The sequence below is a fragment of the Lepisosteus oculatus genome, chromosome 27, assembly GCF_040954835.1.
Source record: "Lepisosteus oculatus isolate fLepOcu1 chromosome 27, fLepOcu1.hap2, whole genome shotgun sequence".
NCBI lineage: Eukaryota > Metazoa > Chordata > Actinopteri > Semionotiformes > Lepisosteidae > Lepisosteus > Lepisosteus oculatus.
In genome coordinates, this window is record NC_090722.1 from 11,152,145 (window position 1) to 11,165,621 (window position 13,477).

General features: G+C 45.9%; 1 protein-coding gene across 3 annotated transcripts; it reads right to left on the reverse strand.

The window, feature by feature from the left end:
• Window positions 1-293: 293 nt before the first annotated feature.
• Window positions 294-6,590, reverse strand: LOC107076244 (uncharacterized). 3 transcript variants are annotated; one of them, XM_069185379.1, is made up of 11 exons: window positions 6,437-6,590; window positions 6,200-6,352; window positions 5,492-5,550; window positions 4,681-4,866; window positions 4,039-4,188; window positions 3,481-3,531; window positions 2,714-2,767; window positions 2,396-2,444; window positions 2,002-2,071; window positions 1,632-1,666; window positions 294-1,237 (listed from the first exon to the last, which is right to left on the reverse strand). In XM_069185379.1, the coding sequence occupies exons 3-11, from the start codon at window positions 5,541-5,543 to the stop codon at window positions 1,153-1,155; spliced, it is 732 nt and encodes a 243-aa protein (XP_069041480.1). In that variant the 5' UTR covers window positions 5,544-5,550; window positions 6,200-6,352; window positions 6,437-6,590; the 3' UTR covers window positions 294-1,152. The 3 variants fall into 3 exon arrangements, with proteins under 3 accessions (XP_069041480.1, XP_069041479.1, XP_069041481.1); XM_069185378.1 differs by having other exon boundaries at window positions 6,200-6,364; XM_069185380.1 differs by lacking the exon at window positions 2,002-2,071 and having other exon boundaries at window positions 2,400-2,444; window positions 6,200-6,588.
• Window positions 6,591-13,477: the final 6,887 nt, after the last annotated feature.

A 13,477-nucleotide genomic window follows, 5' to 3' on the forward strand; every position in this document is an offset into this window, starting at 1 on the left:
TCCCAACAAGCACTGTGACTTCCGCAGAGGTCCAGCTGGTTATAATGAGGGCAGTTCTGAAACTCAGGAACCGGTCCAGGGTTGAAACCAATTACAAATCCCATCTTTAAGAGACTAAGGCAAATTGTTGTCAACAGATAGTTGTCATGGTGACCTATCATGCAGTGAGACTCGACAATAACTTCTGTCACACAGCAGCACAGACATGAGAATTTCAGCTCCTTCTCAGAACAGGTTTCCATAACAAATCCCACATCAAGCCAGTGGGGAAAAAAAAAACTATGACATCATAGTTACATCATAATCGTGGTAGTGAAGTTTATTTAAGGTGTAGTTTTATAGTTGCTGTCAGAATACGTAATTAGCTACCCTCTACGCTACAGACATCAAATTGTTTTTATAAAGTGTCTTTCACCAGCTACCAGTGTAAGCTCTGTACACAGTATACAATACAGTAAGTAAATTAGTGTGTAACAGGTATTTACAAAATTTCTAATGGAACATCTTCCTCATGGATGAATGAAAGGTGTGATCTCTGTCTCACACCACTGAGGGGTGATATATCACTGAAAGATTCTTCCACTTTTCTAATTAAACCTTTTTCCTTTGGGGCTTATTGCTGTAACGAACAGTTCTTTTCAGACCCTATGCGGACAACACAATCCAGAATTGTGAGGAAACACTGGGGAAAAAAGATCACACAGGAATACGGGGATGAAAACAGAGGGGCGTGTCCAAAGTGCGCTGGTGCACGGGGGAGGTGTGGCCGAGGCAAACAATCCAAAAAACGGGCAAAGTCCAAAGCCAAGCGGTCCATCCAAAAACCAGGTATTAAAAATAGGTGCCGGTTCGGGACCGGCCGGGAGGAACAGGAACAAGAGCGGGAAGCTAAAAACATAACGGAGGCAGGCGCAACCAGGTCCGGGGCTCGCACGATGTGGAAATCAGATGCAGAGCCGTGATTAATGTCAGCGCCTGGCTTTTAAGGTGGACTGGGAACAGGAGACAGGTGCACAAAATCAAGTCCAAAGTGAAAGGGCCGGAGCGCCCTTAAGGGGGGAGGGACTCCAGTCGTGACAATTGCTTGTGTAGATGAGGTCTCTCCTCCCTTAAGTTTCCTGTAGTGTGATCATTTCCACAGTCTCAGGATAATCACTCCAGCGAAGAGAGCAGGTTATCACTGTTAGAAAAATTGATCCCACTCTCCATACTCTTATCTAACAGTTTTAGGTGTTTCCTGAAAAAACAGAAGTAGTCTGCTCAGGCAGTGGTATATTACAGGGTCCTCTACTATATCCATCCATCTATTTTCAAACCACTTTATCCAATTCAGGGTCACCTAAACCTATCCCAGCAAGTAACAGGCAAGACAGGACAAGGGCAGACAGACACAGACATGCACTCACACCAGGGCCAGAAACTTATTAACCCTCCTGCATGTCTTTGGACTGTGGGAGACAACCAGAGCACCCAGAGGAAATCCACACAAACAGAAGGAGAACATACAGACTCCACACAGACAGTAACCCAGGTCTGAAATTGAATGCAGGGCCCCAGAGCTGCGAGGCTGCAATGTTGACCACTGTGCCACCATGCCACAAAAGAGTCTTAGTTTGAAAAATGACACTTACTTCCACATTCCAGCCTGGCGCCTGTATTTCAGCATCTGAGACAGAAAGAAGAGAAATCCAGTCAGTAGCTGCAGGAGGTCTGACTGGAGATACAGTGGGGACACTATGTGTAAGATCTGCAGTCAGCTCCCTTTCAGACTTCAGACAGGCTCAGGGCTGAAACACAGGCTCTGAGTGCTGGAGCAGCAGTGCTGAACCCCAGTCTGAGTGCACTTCCACTCCCAGCAGGAGGCTCTTCAGGAGGAGCTGGGAGTCCTGGGAGGATGAGGAGAATGTGGGTGGTGGGGGCGGGGGTACAAGGAGACGGGAGGGGGAGAGGGAGGTCGGGTGTGTGTTGTGTGCAGATCAGCACTAAAGCACAGAGACTCACCAGGGTGACAGCAATAGCTGTTATGGCTAACAGAGCCAGAGTCACAAACACTCCAACCAGACTCTTCACCCTGCCTGGAAAAAAGGAAAACACAAAACTGACATAGCCCATTTTCAAAAGAATCAATTTAATTGAGGATCTCAGATACCAGCAGCAAGAACGAATGAGTCTTAAATACAAGGAACTGTTGGCAAAGAAGTACAGCAGAAATACTGCTTATTTCTTATCTTTTTCCTTTACTGTATGTTTTCACTGAGGTACATTTTCTTAAATGTTAACTGTAAGTGTTCTGACACATTAGAGCTTGAAAGTGGCTATAGCTGGGTTCTGGAGAGAATCCACTCCCTCTTTTCACTGATCCAGGACTCACAAGCAGGAATAATAAAGAGTAAACCTACCGTTAGAGTCTGCTGCTGGGTTTTTGTCCTCTGTGGAACTGTCAGCTAAAAGATTGATAAAATGTAATTAAAATAAAGGTGCACACTGTTTCTTCACTCTGCCTCAGATATTACAGTTAAAAAGTATTAAATCTTTCATCATGGGCCCTGTGACAGGTCCTGAGTCACTGAGTCAGTCTGAACAGGACAGGACACAGCCCAGCCCCCCAGTGTCCACTCATCGCTGGGACAGCAGGACAAGCCAGGGACTCAGGGAAATTAAACTGGACAAAAAGGACAGAATGCAACAAGGGACACAGATAATCCAGACTTACATATGGATGAATCCTTAGGTGGGATTTGATTTTCAGTGGAGGTGGTATTCAGGACTGCATTGTAAACACAAGAACATAAGAAAGGTAACGTGAAAGATCTGTCTTGATCCAATGATGGATTAGTAGCACATTCGTCACAAAATCTGTCTTCTGCCAAAAGCTGCCAGTGTGTTGCTTCACAGTTTGGCTCAGTTTCAATCCCACCCCTTTCAAAGCTATCCACTTTTTAGACTTCAAATATTCATTTGTTGATTGTCAGTCAGGACTCTTGTCCTTTGCAGAGCTGGAAGTTCTGTTTCCTGTGTTATTTTTTCAGTGCATTTTCAGAATTTTAAAAACCTATAAAATTCCTATAACAAGACTAAAGCGATTTTGTTCCTTTAATCTTAAGTGTGTAACATTGCTTGCATAGAAGCAGTTATTCTTGTTTTTTAACTGCTGTTCAGTTGTTCCCTACTATACTACCAATGATGAAAATGACCAGATCTATGACCAATGACTTAATAACCAATTTATCACCATTTATATTCATTTATGAATAAGCACTGTTGCAGTTCGTGTTTCTGAGACGGAGACCAGTTCAGTTTCCTATTTTGGGTATTTTTCCCCTTCAACCCACAGACATGATGGAAAATGACTTGTTGACAGAACCAGGAACAATTCTGCCACCCCTGGACATATTCTGGTGAAAGAGAGCTTTTCCTCAACTGGAGGTGAAGGGGAGAGAGCAGGCAAGCAGCACTGTGACCCCTAAGACAATGTCTTACCTTCAGTGATTGGGGTCACTGTGGTTGTCTTGAATCCTGTAGACGGAAGATCTGTATTGAAAAAATAAACCATAGCACTGTATAAATGAAGACACTGCCAGACAGAAGGCTCAACGTCCTTCAAGAAAAACACAAACCTTTCTGTTTTTGAAAGCTAGCAAACAGAATCATGCCATGACATTTCAGCCTACAAGTCTCACTGCGTTTATATTTCTTCATTGGAATGAAGAGCAGGTCCCTTGGTGTCCCAAGCACTTCAGCAAGAGGAGGAAATTCTGGGAGACCCCATTGAGAACATAGGTGTTATACAGTAGAACAGATATTTAGATGGAACACCTGACCATTCTTACACAGCCACAGTACCTTAATAACTGTAAGTAGTCAGACCCCCATCTGAAAATCAGCACCCCCACTTGAGTGACACCCTCTGTGTGTTAGTTGGAGGCATGAGTGACCCCTGTCCTGTCATCAGCATCTCCTCACCCTCGGCAAGATCCTTTCAGCTTAAGACCACAGAAACCAGGGAAGGACACGGGTAGAGGTGACACAGACTCTTACCTCCGGTGGGTCTTTGGTAGGTCAGGTGACAGTACTCTGTGTCTTCACTAAGGTCCAACCAATTGTTTTGATCACAATACAGTGCAAAAGGCTTCTTTGCCCAGCATCTGACTTCAGCAATCTCTTCAGTGCAGTATATTCTTTTGGAAGCTGAAATTGTAAAACAAACATTTTACAACACTGCAGCTGCCTTTTCCCCAGACTCCTGTCTTCTTCTCCACACCATCAGCCCCATGGCTCTAACAGCACAGGGGGGACAGGTACAGCTCTTGCTGATAGCAGTGCATACCTAGCAACACCAGGCAACACCAGGCAACACCAGGCAACACCAGAGTCCCCTGACTGACTGCTCACCCTGTCACACTTCAGCTCTTTGAGAATCTGAGTCCAGAGAACCAGCGATCTGTCACACGACAGCTCAGCCTGCTTTGAGTGGAGTCTCCACTGGTTGAGAATTAAAGACCTTGTAGGGATTGTCCACACCTGTGTTCCTGCTGCACCAGGACAAGAAGACTCATCATGATGGAAGAGATGGAAGATGAAGATTTCACATTTACACACCTCCTCTCACAGCTCTCTGCACGTATTATATTCTTTAGGCTGGAGTGTCTGATTATTACAATCTGCCAAGAGGAAACGTACCTTCCTTTCTGAATCTGACAGTGCATGCTAGCTTGTCTGGGGTATCCAGCTGTTTGCACTGGCCTGGCTGTGCACCACACTCCTTGAAGGACTGACAGAAAACTCCAGGAGGGTCCATGGTTCTGCATGATATGTTCTCAGTGTGTTCAGGGACACAGAGCCCTGATCCTGTGCAGCAGCTCAAGGCTGAAAAGAAGCAAACAAGAAAACTCTTATCGATTTGTCTTAGTACAAACTATACTCTGGAATACGTCACAACTCTGACAGCAAATACCAGGTGAATAGACAATGAATAGGGTAAAGGAAGTCTGGAAATCTGGACTGGAAAGCTGAAGACAAAAATTCTAAATTCCTTGGTCACTGTGTTAACAGACTTAAAAAAAACTGTGCAGAAAGCATATATCATCTAAAGCCTCAAAATCATTGGCAAATTTAAAGTGCTCATAAAACAGGAGGCACTTCTTTACCTAAAGGGTTGTAGGGGTGGGAAGCAAGCTGCCCTGGCATGCTGAGGTCAATAGAAACAGGACCCAGACATTTAAGAAGCAGCTGGACGAGATCCCGAAATCAATCAGCTATAAATCCAGTGTACATTTCAGTTAAATTTTACAAAATTGCAGCATACTTCAAGGGTAGGTGATCAGGTTTTCATCCCACTGCATCTTTTGATTAATTATTCAGTTTTTGATCTGAGAAATGCATAGAGAATTTGCAATAATCCATCCCCAGGGAATTGTAGTTTATTGTCCATGTGAATAATCCATATAAAAAAGAAACATAACATTCTGAAGGGGACAGTACTGGCTCTTACCAGCAGCTGATATGCAGTAGAAAAGCAAATTCCTGACCAGTGTGCTCTCCATTCTCTGTCTGTTGAAAGAAACAATACCTTGTTACACATGAAGCTGTTTGGAGACATTAAACTGAAATGAGTTTTTCCAGCACAATCAATAATATGGGCATGACAGTATATAGTCACTTTGTTTCATCAGCACAACAATTATAAGTATCACCTTGCACTTTGCATAAATTAGCAAGAGCAATAGTTAAGTTGAGAAATAATTTTGAATAAAATGTAACAAACTCAGACTACAAAGTTATACTTGTGATCTGCTGCGAAAGATCTATACTGAGGCCTAATATAAGCACTGAATTAGTCAAAGTCAGCTGTTACTTACATATGAAATACATTTCTTCCTTTTAGATGGTGTGCCTGTGAATTGCACTGTTTTTGTAAATGTTTTGTAAAATGCACTATTTTTGTAAAATTAAAGAATAAACCTGAATCCTTACAACACAAAGCAAAATTGTTACTAGAGCATTGAGTTTTTAATCAATCCTTAGAACAGCCTTATTTATTTGTAAAACGGCCAATACTGGAAAATAATTTTCCCTGTCTTGCACAGCTGGAAATTTTCCAGTATTGTAATTAGAAAAATAATCACACTGCAGTTTATAATGGCTAAACTTAACTTAAGCACATCATAGGACAAACACAACTGTTCATGAAGCTGCTTACCTAAAAACTAATCCCACTGGGACAAATTCTCTGCAGCTGGTGGTGGTTTGGTTCAGTTTAGGTCTCAACCGTCACACAATCCCAGTTGTCCCACACTCAGGATTCCAGTCTTCCTGTAGCTGAGTCTCGGGGCTGCGTCTCTGTGGGCAAGTCCTGACAGGCAGACTGAGTGGGCGATTCTGTTAGTGAGGCGGAAGTAACTCAATTCAATTCAACTTTATTTGTCATTATACTTACACGGGTGCATAGTATAGTGAAACGTGTTTCTCATTAGTCTCTCAGGTGCAATATATATATATAGGAACAAGTAATAGGTTTATTCCATGCTGAAAAAAAGAAGAAAGAGAACACAACGTTTCGGCCGTGGAGCCTTCTTCAGGTGTGAGAGAGACAGGGCAGTAGGCAAAGGTAAAGTAGCGGGAGAACAAAGGCTGGGAGGGAGGAGGAGTGAGAGGCGGGAGCAGGGGACAGAAAGAGAGGCCAATCAAGAGGTGTGAAGTCAGAATGGGTGCAGAGAGGTGTGAAATGAAACTTCCAATGAATGGAGAAAATTTAAAAGAACAGTAATCTGTCGTTAAGGGAAGGGAGAATGTGTGATCCTAACTGCAGAATAATTTTAGTTTCGGTGGTCTTTCTGATGTATGAGTTCGGAAAACCGTCTTTGAGAACACAAAATATATATATATATTGAGAATATATATATATAGAACAGCAGACAAGACAATAGACAGTAATACAATAACAATAACAGTGTTAACAACAGTATGGTGCCAGTGCAAAATTGTCAAAAAATGTGCAAATACAGTATGCAAACAGAGAAAAGTATACAAACAGGACAAAACAGTGCAAAAATAATATGGTGAATAATAAATAGTACAACTAGTACAGTTTTAAGTACAATTTCGGCTTACATTCAGTTGTCGTGTATGCAGTGGTGTAGGAGTACAGTCATTGTGGGTACAGGAAAAGGGGAGGAGAGATCATAGTATGATGGGAGGGAGTGGGGGCGTCACCAGCTTGACGGCTCCGGGGAAGAAGCTATTTTGGAGTCTAGCTGTGTGTGACTGGAGCATCCGGAACCTTCTACCTGATCGTATGGGGATGAGCAGGTTGTGACTTAGTTGAGTGGAGTCAGTCATAATTCTGGTGGCTTTTTTCAGACTCCTAGTGTTGTATATTTCCTTGATGGATGGTAAGGCACTGCCGATGATGTGTTGGGCAGTTTTGACCACCCGCTGCAGTGCCTTACGGTCAGATGCGGTGCAGTTGCTGTACCAGACTGTGATGCAGCTGGTCAGTATGCTCTCCACCGTACATCTGTAGAAGCTGGTGAGGATCCGTGGATGCAGGCATATTTTCTTCTGCCTTCTCAGGAAGTACAGCCGCTGTTGTGCCTTCTTGATGAGACTGGAGGTGTTGAGTGCCCATGTGACATCCTTAGAGATGTGAACACCTAGGAATTTGAAGTTATTCACCATCTCCACCGCAGACCCTTCGATGTAGATGGGGGAGTGGACTTTTCCTTGTCTCCTGAAGTCAACGATCAGCTCTTTGGTTTTGCTGATGTTGAGACATTGGTTGTTGGTGCGGCACCAGTCTGCAAGTTGTTTTATCTCCTCCCTGTAGGCAGTCTCATCGTTGTCAGTGATCGGGCCCACGACGGTAGTATCGTCGGCATACTTGATGGTGGTGCTTGTGCTGAACTTGGCAGTACAGTCTTGAGTGACAGGGGAGTAAAGCAGAATAGTAGCAGTGACAGCAGGAGTAGCATCAGTTTCTGAAGGTCTTGACTACAAAGCATCATTAACTATTTCTTTTTAATTGTATGTATAAATTCTATCTCATGCAAAGAGCTCTGTCTAAGCAATCTCTGAACTGCAGGAAGACAGAGCATCGGGCACCACAGAGCTCCAGACTTGTGGAAATGGGTCCCCTGAAGTCAGGTGTTTCTGAAACTCAGGAATGACAGAAGAACCTGGTTAAATAACAAGCGGATTCATGAAGTCATCACTTAGCACTGGAGAAGTAGGGCTCAGCTGGAACAGGGCTGAGAGCCAGCGGGTGTACATTCTGCCTCTGGCACAAGGCTCTGAGGGGCAATATCTGAACTGCATGACCACAGAGCTCCAGGACCGCTGGTCTCTGGGTTTGGTCACTGCTGTCCCAAATGGGCAGACAGGTAGACAGATCACGGATAACTCAGCAAGAGGATGTCTGAGTAGAAAACTGTTAAAAACTCCATTAGCAGAGCCAGGGTGGTAAATAAGAACTATGCAGAGGAAAAGTTTTAACCTTATGCTTTTATTGATTACAGGTTCAGTGGCAGAGGTCATGCAAATCAGAGTGGTCATTCATTTCATTTTTTATTAACATGTTATTATACAAGAGTCAGTTCACAACAGGCGTCCCCAGTCCTGGGTCAGTGTGTCCGCAGGGCTGTCCAGTCCTGGTCCTGGAGGGTCGGTCAGTGTGTCTGCAGGTTTTCTAGGTCTCTTTAAAGCACCAGCACTGGAGACCTGAATGATGTGGTTCAGCTGGTCCCAATTAAACCAGTAGAGAGCTGATTCAGGTCTTTACAAGCACCAGTCGGACTGAAAGTCTAGACACACCAGCCTTCCAAGGGTAGACTGCAGACCCCTGGTTTTTATCTTATACTGAGCTCACTGTCAAAATTTGACAGACGGGGAGAGAACAACGCAGCAGGAGGACTTACTCCAGTGCTCCAGCCCCTCTGAGCCACCGCGCGTCCTTGACAAGGAGGTTGAGAGCCCAGGGCACCGGGCAGCTGTCCGGACTGAGGGCCCCGCAGGTCTCGGGGTCGCCCAGGACCCCAGAGCAGTGCGAGGAGTGGGAGGAGAAGCTGCGCCAGCTCCAGGAGGCAGAGCGGTAGACCCGTCCCTCCTGTTCTCACGGCTGCAGCCAGGACATGTTCTCATCGATGTGCGTTCAGGAAGCGGGTTCCTGGGTTAAGGTGACAAGCCTGTACTGGCAGACCTATCTCACGGTCTCAAAGCTGTCTCGTGTCTGGAAACCATGCCAGTGCTAAATTCAGCCCTGGAGCCGAAACTAAAGAAACTATAACCATGTTATACTGTACCTCTTAAAGAACTGGTTACTGTACTGTGCTTTTACCCTGATCTCACTGGGCTTTACCGCACAGTACTGTGCTTTTACCCTGATCTTACTGGGCTTTACTGCACAGTACTGTGATCTTACCCTGATCTCATGGGGCTTTACTGTATTATGATGCAGTCAACCTTTATAAGAGTGGCTACGTCATTTGCCAGCTTCTACTACTGTTCCTACTATCACTTCTGTTGCTGCTACTACTGCTGCTCAGGAAATCCCCTGACTGAACCCAAAGAAAATTCACTTCTCCTCAGGGGCGTCTGGCAGTGTTTTGCAGGCTGTCGGCCTGCTCGCCTGACGCTCTGCTCTGGTTTGCGTGGTGAGACGCGCAGGCAGGAAGTCGAGCCAGCAGGCAGGCAGAGACACACTGTTCGGTGAGCAGCCATCAGCACCAGAGAGAACAGACCCAGGCAGCGGAGGCTTTGCGGATCCCGGCTCCAGCGCTGTCCAGAGCAAAGCATGTTCTTCAGCGTCCTGCTCAGGACGCTGCTCTCCGTGACAGGTAAGAGGGGGACCTCGCAGAGGGTCGATAATCAGTGCTTAGAGGTCGTGTTAATCTGCACCATTTAAGACAACAGGGGCCAAGTCCGGTCCAACAAATGTTTTCATGTATTTGTGTGTTTTATTGAAGTAATTTGCTACCTCAAAACCTAAACATCTGTCACCCTGTTCTTGAACAGCCACAGCATCTTCTGTTATTCCAGCTGAGCTCTTAATGACTTAATAGGATCCATCAACTGCTTAAGTAGGAGGAATTAACATATTTCCCTATTCTGTGCTCATTGAGTATTTAAAAATGAGCTGCCCTAGAGTGTTGTCATGGGGCTAATATATCCCACGAGTCACCTGGGCCCATCCTTGACTACACAGCTGCCAAGGTGTGGCTGAATCTGACACCTGCAGGCCTCACCTGTCCTTCTCAGCGCCTGTTCTTGGGGAAGTCTGGGTGAGCCAGTGGCCCGCGGAGGTGCGCCGTCACGTCGGCGGCTCGGTCACCTTCTACTGCAGCGTGGGGTCGGACGGGGAGGAGGTGGCCGACTGCGTGCCCTACTGGTACGTCCCCGACCCGGAGTCTTCCCCGGCCGGTTCTGGAGGTGAGCAGAGCCAAACAGTACGCTGGGCCGCCTCCGCGTGCTGGAAGATCCGGGCAACTACACGTTCCTGAGCCTCCAGGGCCTCCAGCTGAACCACAGCAACACCTTCTACTGCCGGAGGAGCTGCCACGTCAGTGGAAAGCGCTTGGGCTTCTGGGGGACGGGCAGCACTCTTAACGCCACAGACCCGCCTGTGGCAGCATGGGACACGGGTCAGTAACCTCCACTTTCCCTCGCTCTCCGGCCGGAAGACAGGGCGGTCACCAGACTCCAGTGGTGGGGTGGTGACCAGTACCCCAGCTGGGGATCCTTTGTGCATGCAGGTCCATGCGGTACACTCCCCCATCCTGCAGTACAGCTTCTAGCTAGTACTAACCTGTGAACATGTGCTTCTTTATTGTGGTCCACACACACACACGAAACCAGACACAGAAATAGATCACCTCGCTGCAGTTTTAGATAAACATCTTCACAACGCTGCTATCTCTCTGACAAGGTTTCTCAGCTTGCACTGCAGGACTGGCACAGGTGTTCTGGAGTTTAAATAATAGAAGGTGATCAGGAGGTTAAAAACCTCCTGATTTGGTGTTTTTGTGTTTTGGGGATATTTGTGAGCTTGCAGAAAAGACATTTCATTGCCAGCAACTACTGCTGCACGCTGTATTGTTGTGCTTTTGATAAATAAACTTTGATTTTTATTTGAGACACATGGTGAATGTGTTAACACTAGTTAGAAGCCTTTGGCGGCCCCTGGTGGCGGCTCCCCAGTAATTACAGTCCCTCCAAAGACATCCCTGTTTCCAGCCGCCTGATGTTTTATTTCAGGGGGGGCTCAGGTTTGTGTGCTTTTATCTTTGCAGGGTGTGGTTCGTCAGCACTGGGCCTGGTGTACTTTCTCTTCGCTCTGAACAGCGCGATTCTCTTCTGGATCTGCGCCGCAGTCTGCTTGGTGTTCTGGCGCAGGACGCCGAGCTGCCAATCGGAACCGAGCGGCTTCTACGCCAAACCCCCGAAGACAGCGCGCTGTGGGAGTGGAACTTGAAATAACCATGTGGACATGTGCCCCCCTCCTCCTCCTCAAATAATAAAATCACTGTTCCCCTCTGCGCCTCAAACAACGTGGCCACACGATCCACGACCCTCTCTGACGTAAACTGTCCGAGTGTGGGACGATGTTCATTAAATTGGCTCATCAATAACACCACAGCTGTCCAGGTGGTTTCCCAAAGCAAAGCAGTACACAGTCACACCAGAGCACACCAGAGCACACCCGCGACCTTGACCTGGACAAAGTGGTTTGAAAATTGATGGATGTGTATTGGACACCCCTTGTATAAGGCCTGCTTACAGTAGGTACTTATCGCCTTTGGACGATGGTAAGAAATAAATAACTAATACATATCCATTGTTTCCATAATAAAGCCTAAATTAGACATTTACCATCACTTTACAAACTGGGTTTCATAAACAAATAGTAATCATCTTAAAGCAGCCTTACAGAGGTATTTCCACAATCTGCGTGCTCATATTTGGCGTTGCTGCTATTAAAATTAGTAGACAGCTGGGGACCTGTGTCATCAGAGACAGGGGTCAAAATGCTACTCTTTGATGTGAATTAGAACAGGAAGCACCAGTGCATCTAAATCCTCCATATACAGCTACTGTGGAAGAAACGGACACATAGCGATATGACAGCATGCAGACAGAAGACTGATCCACATGGGAAAGGCCTGTAGCTCGTTCTCATCCCCTTACTTTCCATTCGCTGCCTGACTGTAGGATCTTATGCAGACTATTTCAAATGAACTAACGGCATTAATACTTGTGAGTCTTGCCAAAGTAATTCTGTGCACCTGAACTAAGTTCAGTTTGCCGCAGGGTTGAATGCAGACACAATCAACGGTTTTGTTTCCGATTTTGCTTTGGGGGTTTTGCTGACTTTTTTCACCTTTAGGAGTGTTCAGTCGGAGCCGCTAAGATCCAATTAAATCTTGACAACATGACAGAGATGTGCACCCTTCAAACTATCACTTTCATTTTGCTTCCTATTAGCTTTGATCTGGGATGGACAGTAAAAACATCCTGATGCTTTCGGAATTACAGAAGACGTTTTTGCTCTCAGATGCCTGCTGTGGTATGCACATTCCTGTGGCTTCTAGACATGTTTTTCTTTTCAAATGGGGACTTCTGGAAAAGCCCAACACACAAAATGAATCGTGTCCCAAGAAGGGGCTGCCAAAAACCCGATCTCTGGAGCCAAGATCTGTTGTCTACAGATGGGCAAATTCCCCTTCATGCAGAAAATGGTTTTCTGTTTCATTTTCCCTGTTTCAGCTGCTGCAGGTTTTGTTCCCAGGGTGTCAGGGTTTGGGTTTGTATGCAGACCAGCTCCAGAGCCCTGTGAGAGTGTGCCTGGGCTGATCGCATCTTGTCCCCGTACCGTGCAGATCTGTGGCCATGACTTTGGTTTCTGCCAAGGGCTCGAACCCACAGCCGCAGCCCTCCATCCTGCGGCAGACTTTCAGATCCTTTATACAAGCCAATTAAGTCAAGCGAGAACCAGTTTGTGTGAGTGAGTGAGTGAGTGAAGTATCCTGCTGAAGGCTACAACTAATTAAAAGCTCAGCTCAGTGATCGATCGAGCAAGAAACTGCACTTGGTCTTCCGGCGCTGCCCGTTACAGGTGTCTTACCAGCAGCCTCCGGCGCTGATGCAGGAAAAAAAGCGGGATCAGCGCAGTGCCTCTACTGCGGTCAGGAAGACCACTAGCGCCACCTGCTGGACTTTGTCACACGGACTCCCTCAGTCAACACTCAGAACTGGTTCCATTAAACTTCGAAAACCCCTTCAAAACATGGAGCAGAACATGCAAAGTCCACACAGCAGGTGTATTTAATAAACTATATCTATTTTATATTATACATATTAATTGTATACAATGAGTTCATGTTTAAAGTAGTGGTTTACTGAATAGCAGAACTAATAGGTTTCATTGTGTATTGTGAGTGTGGTTCCAGACATACGAAAAGTAAAGATGTACAATTATAATACGTGA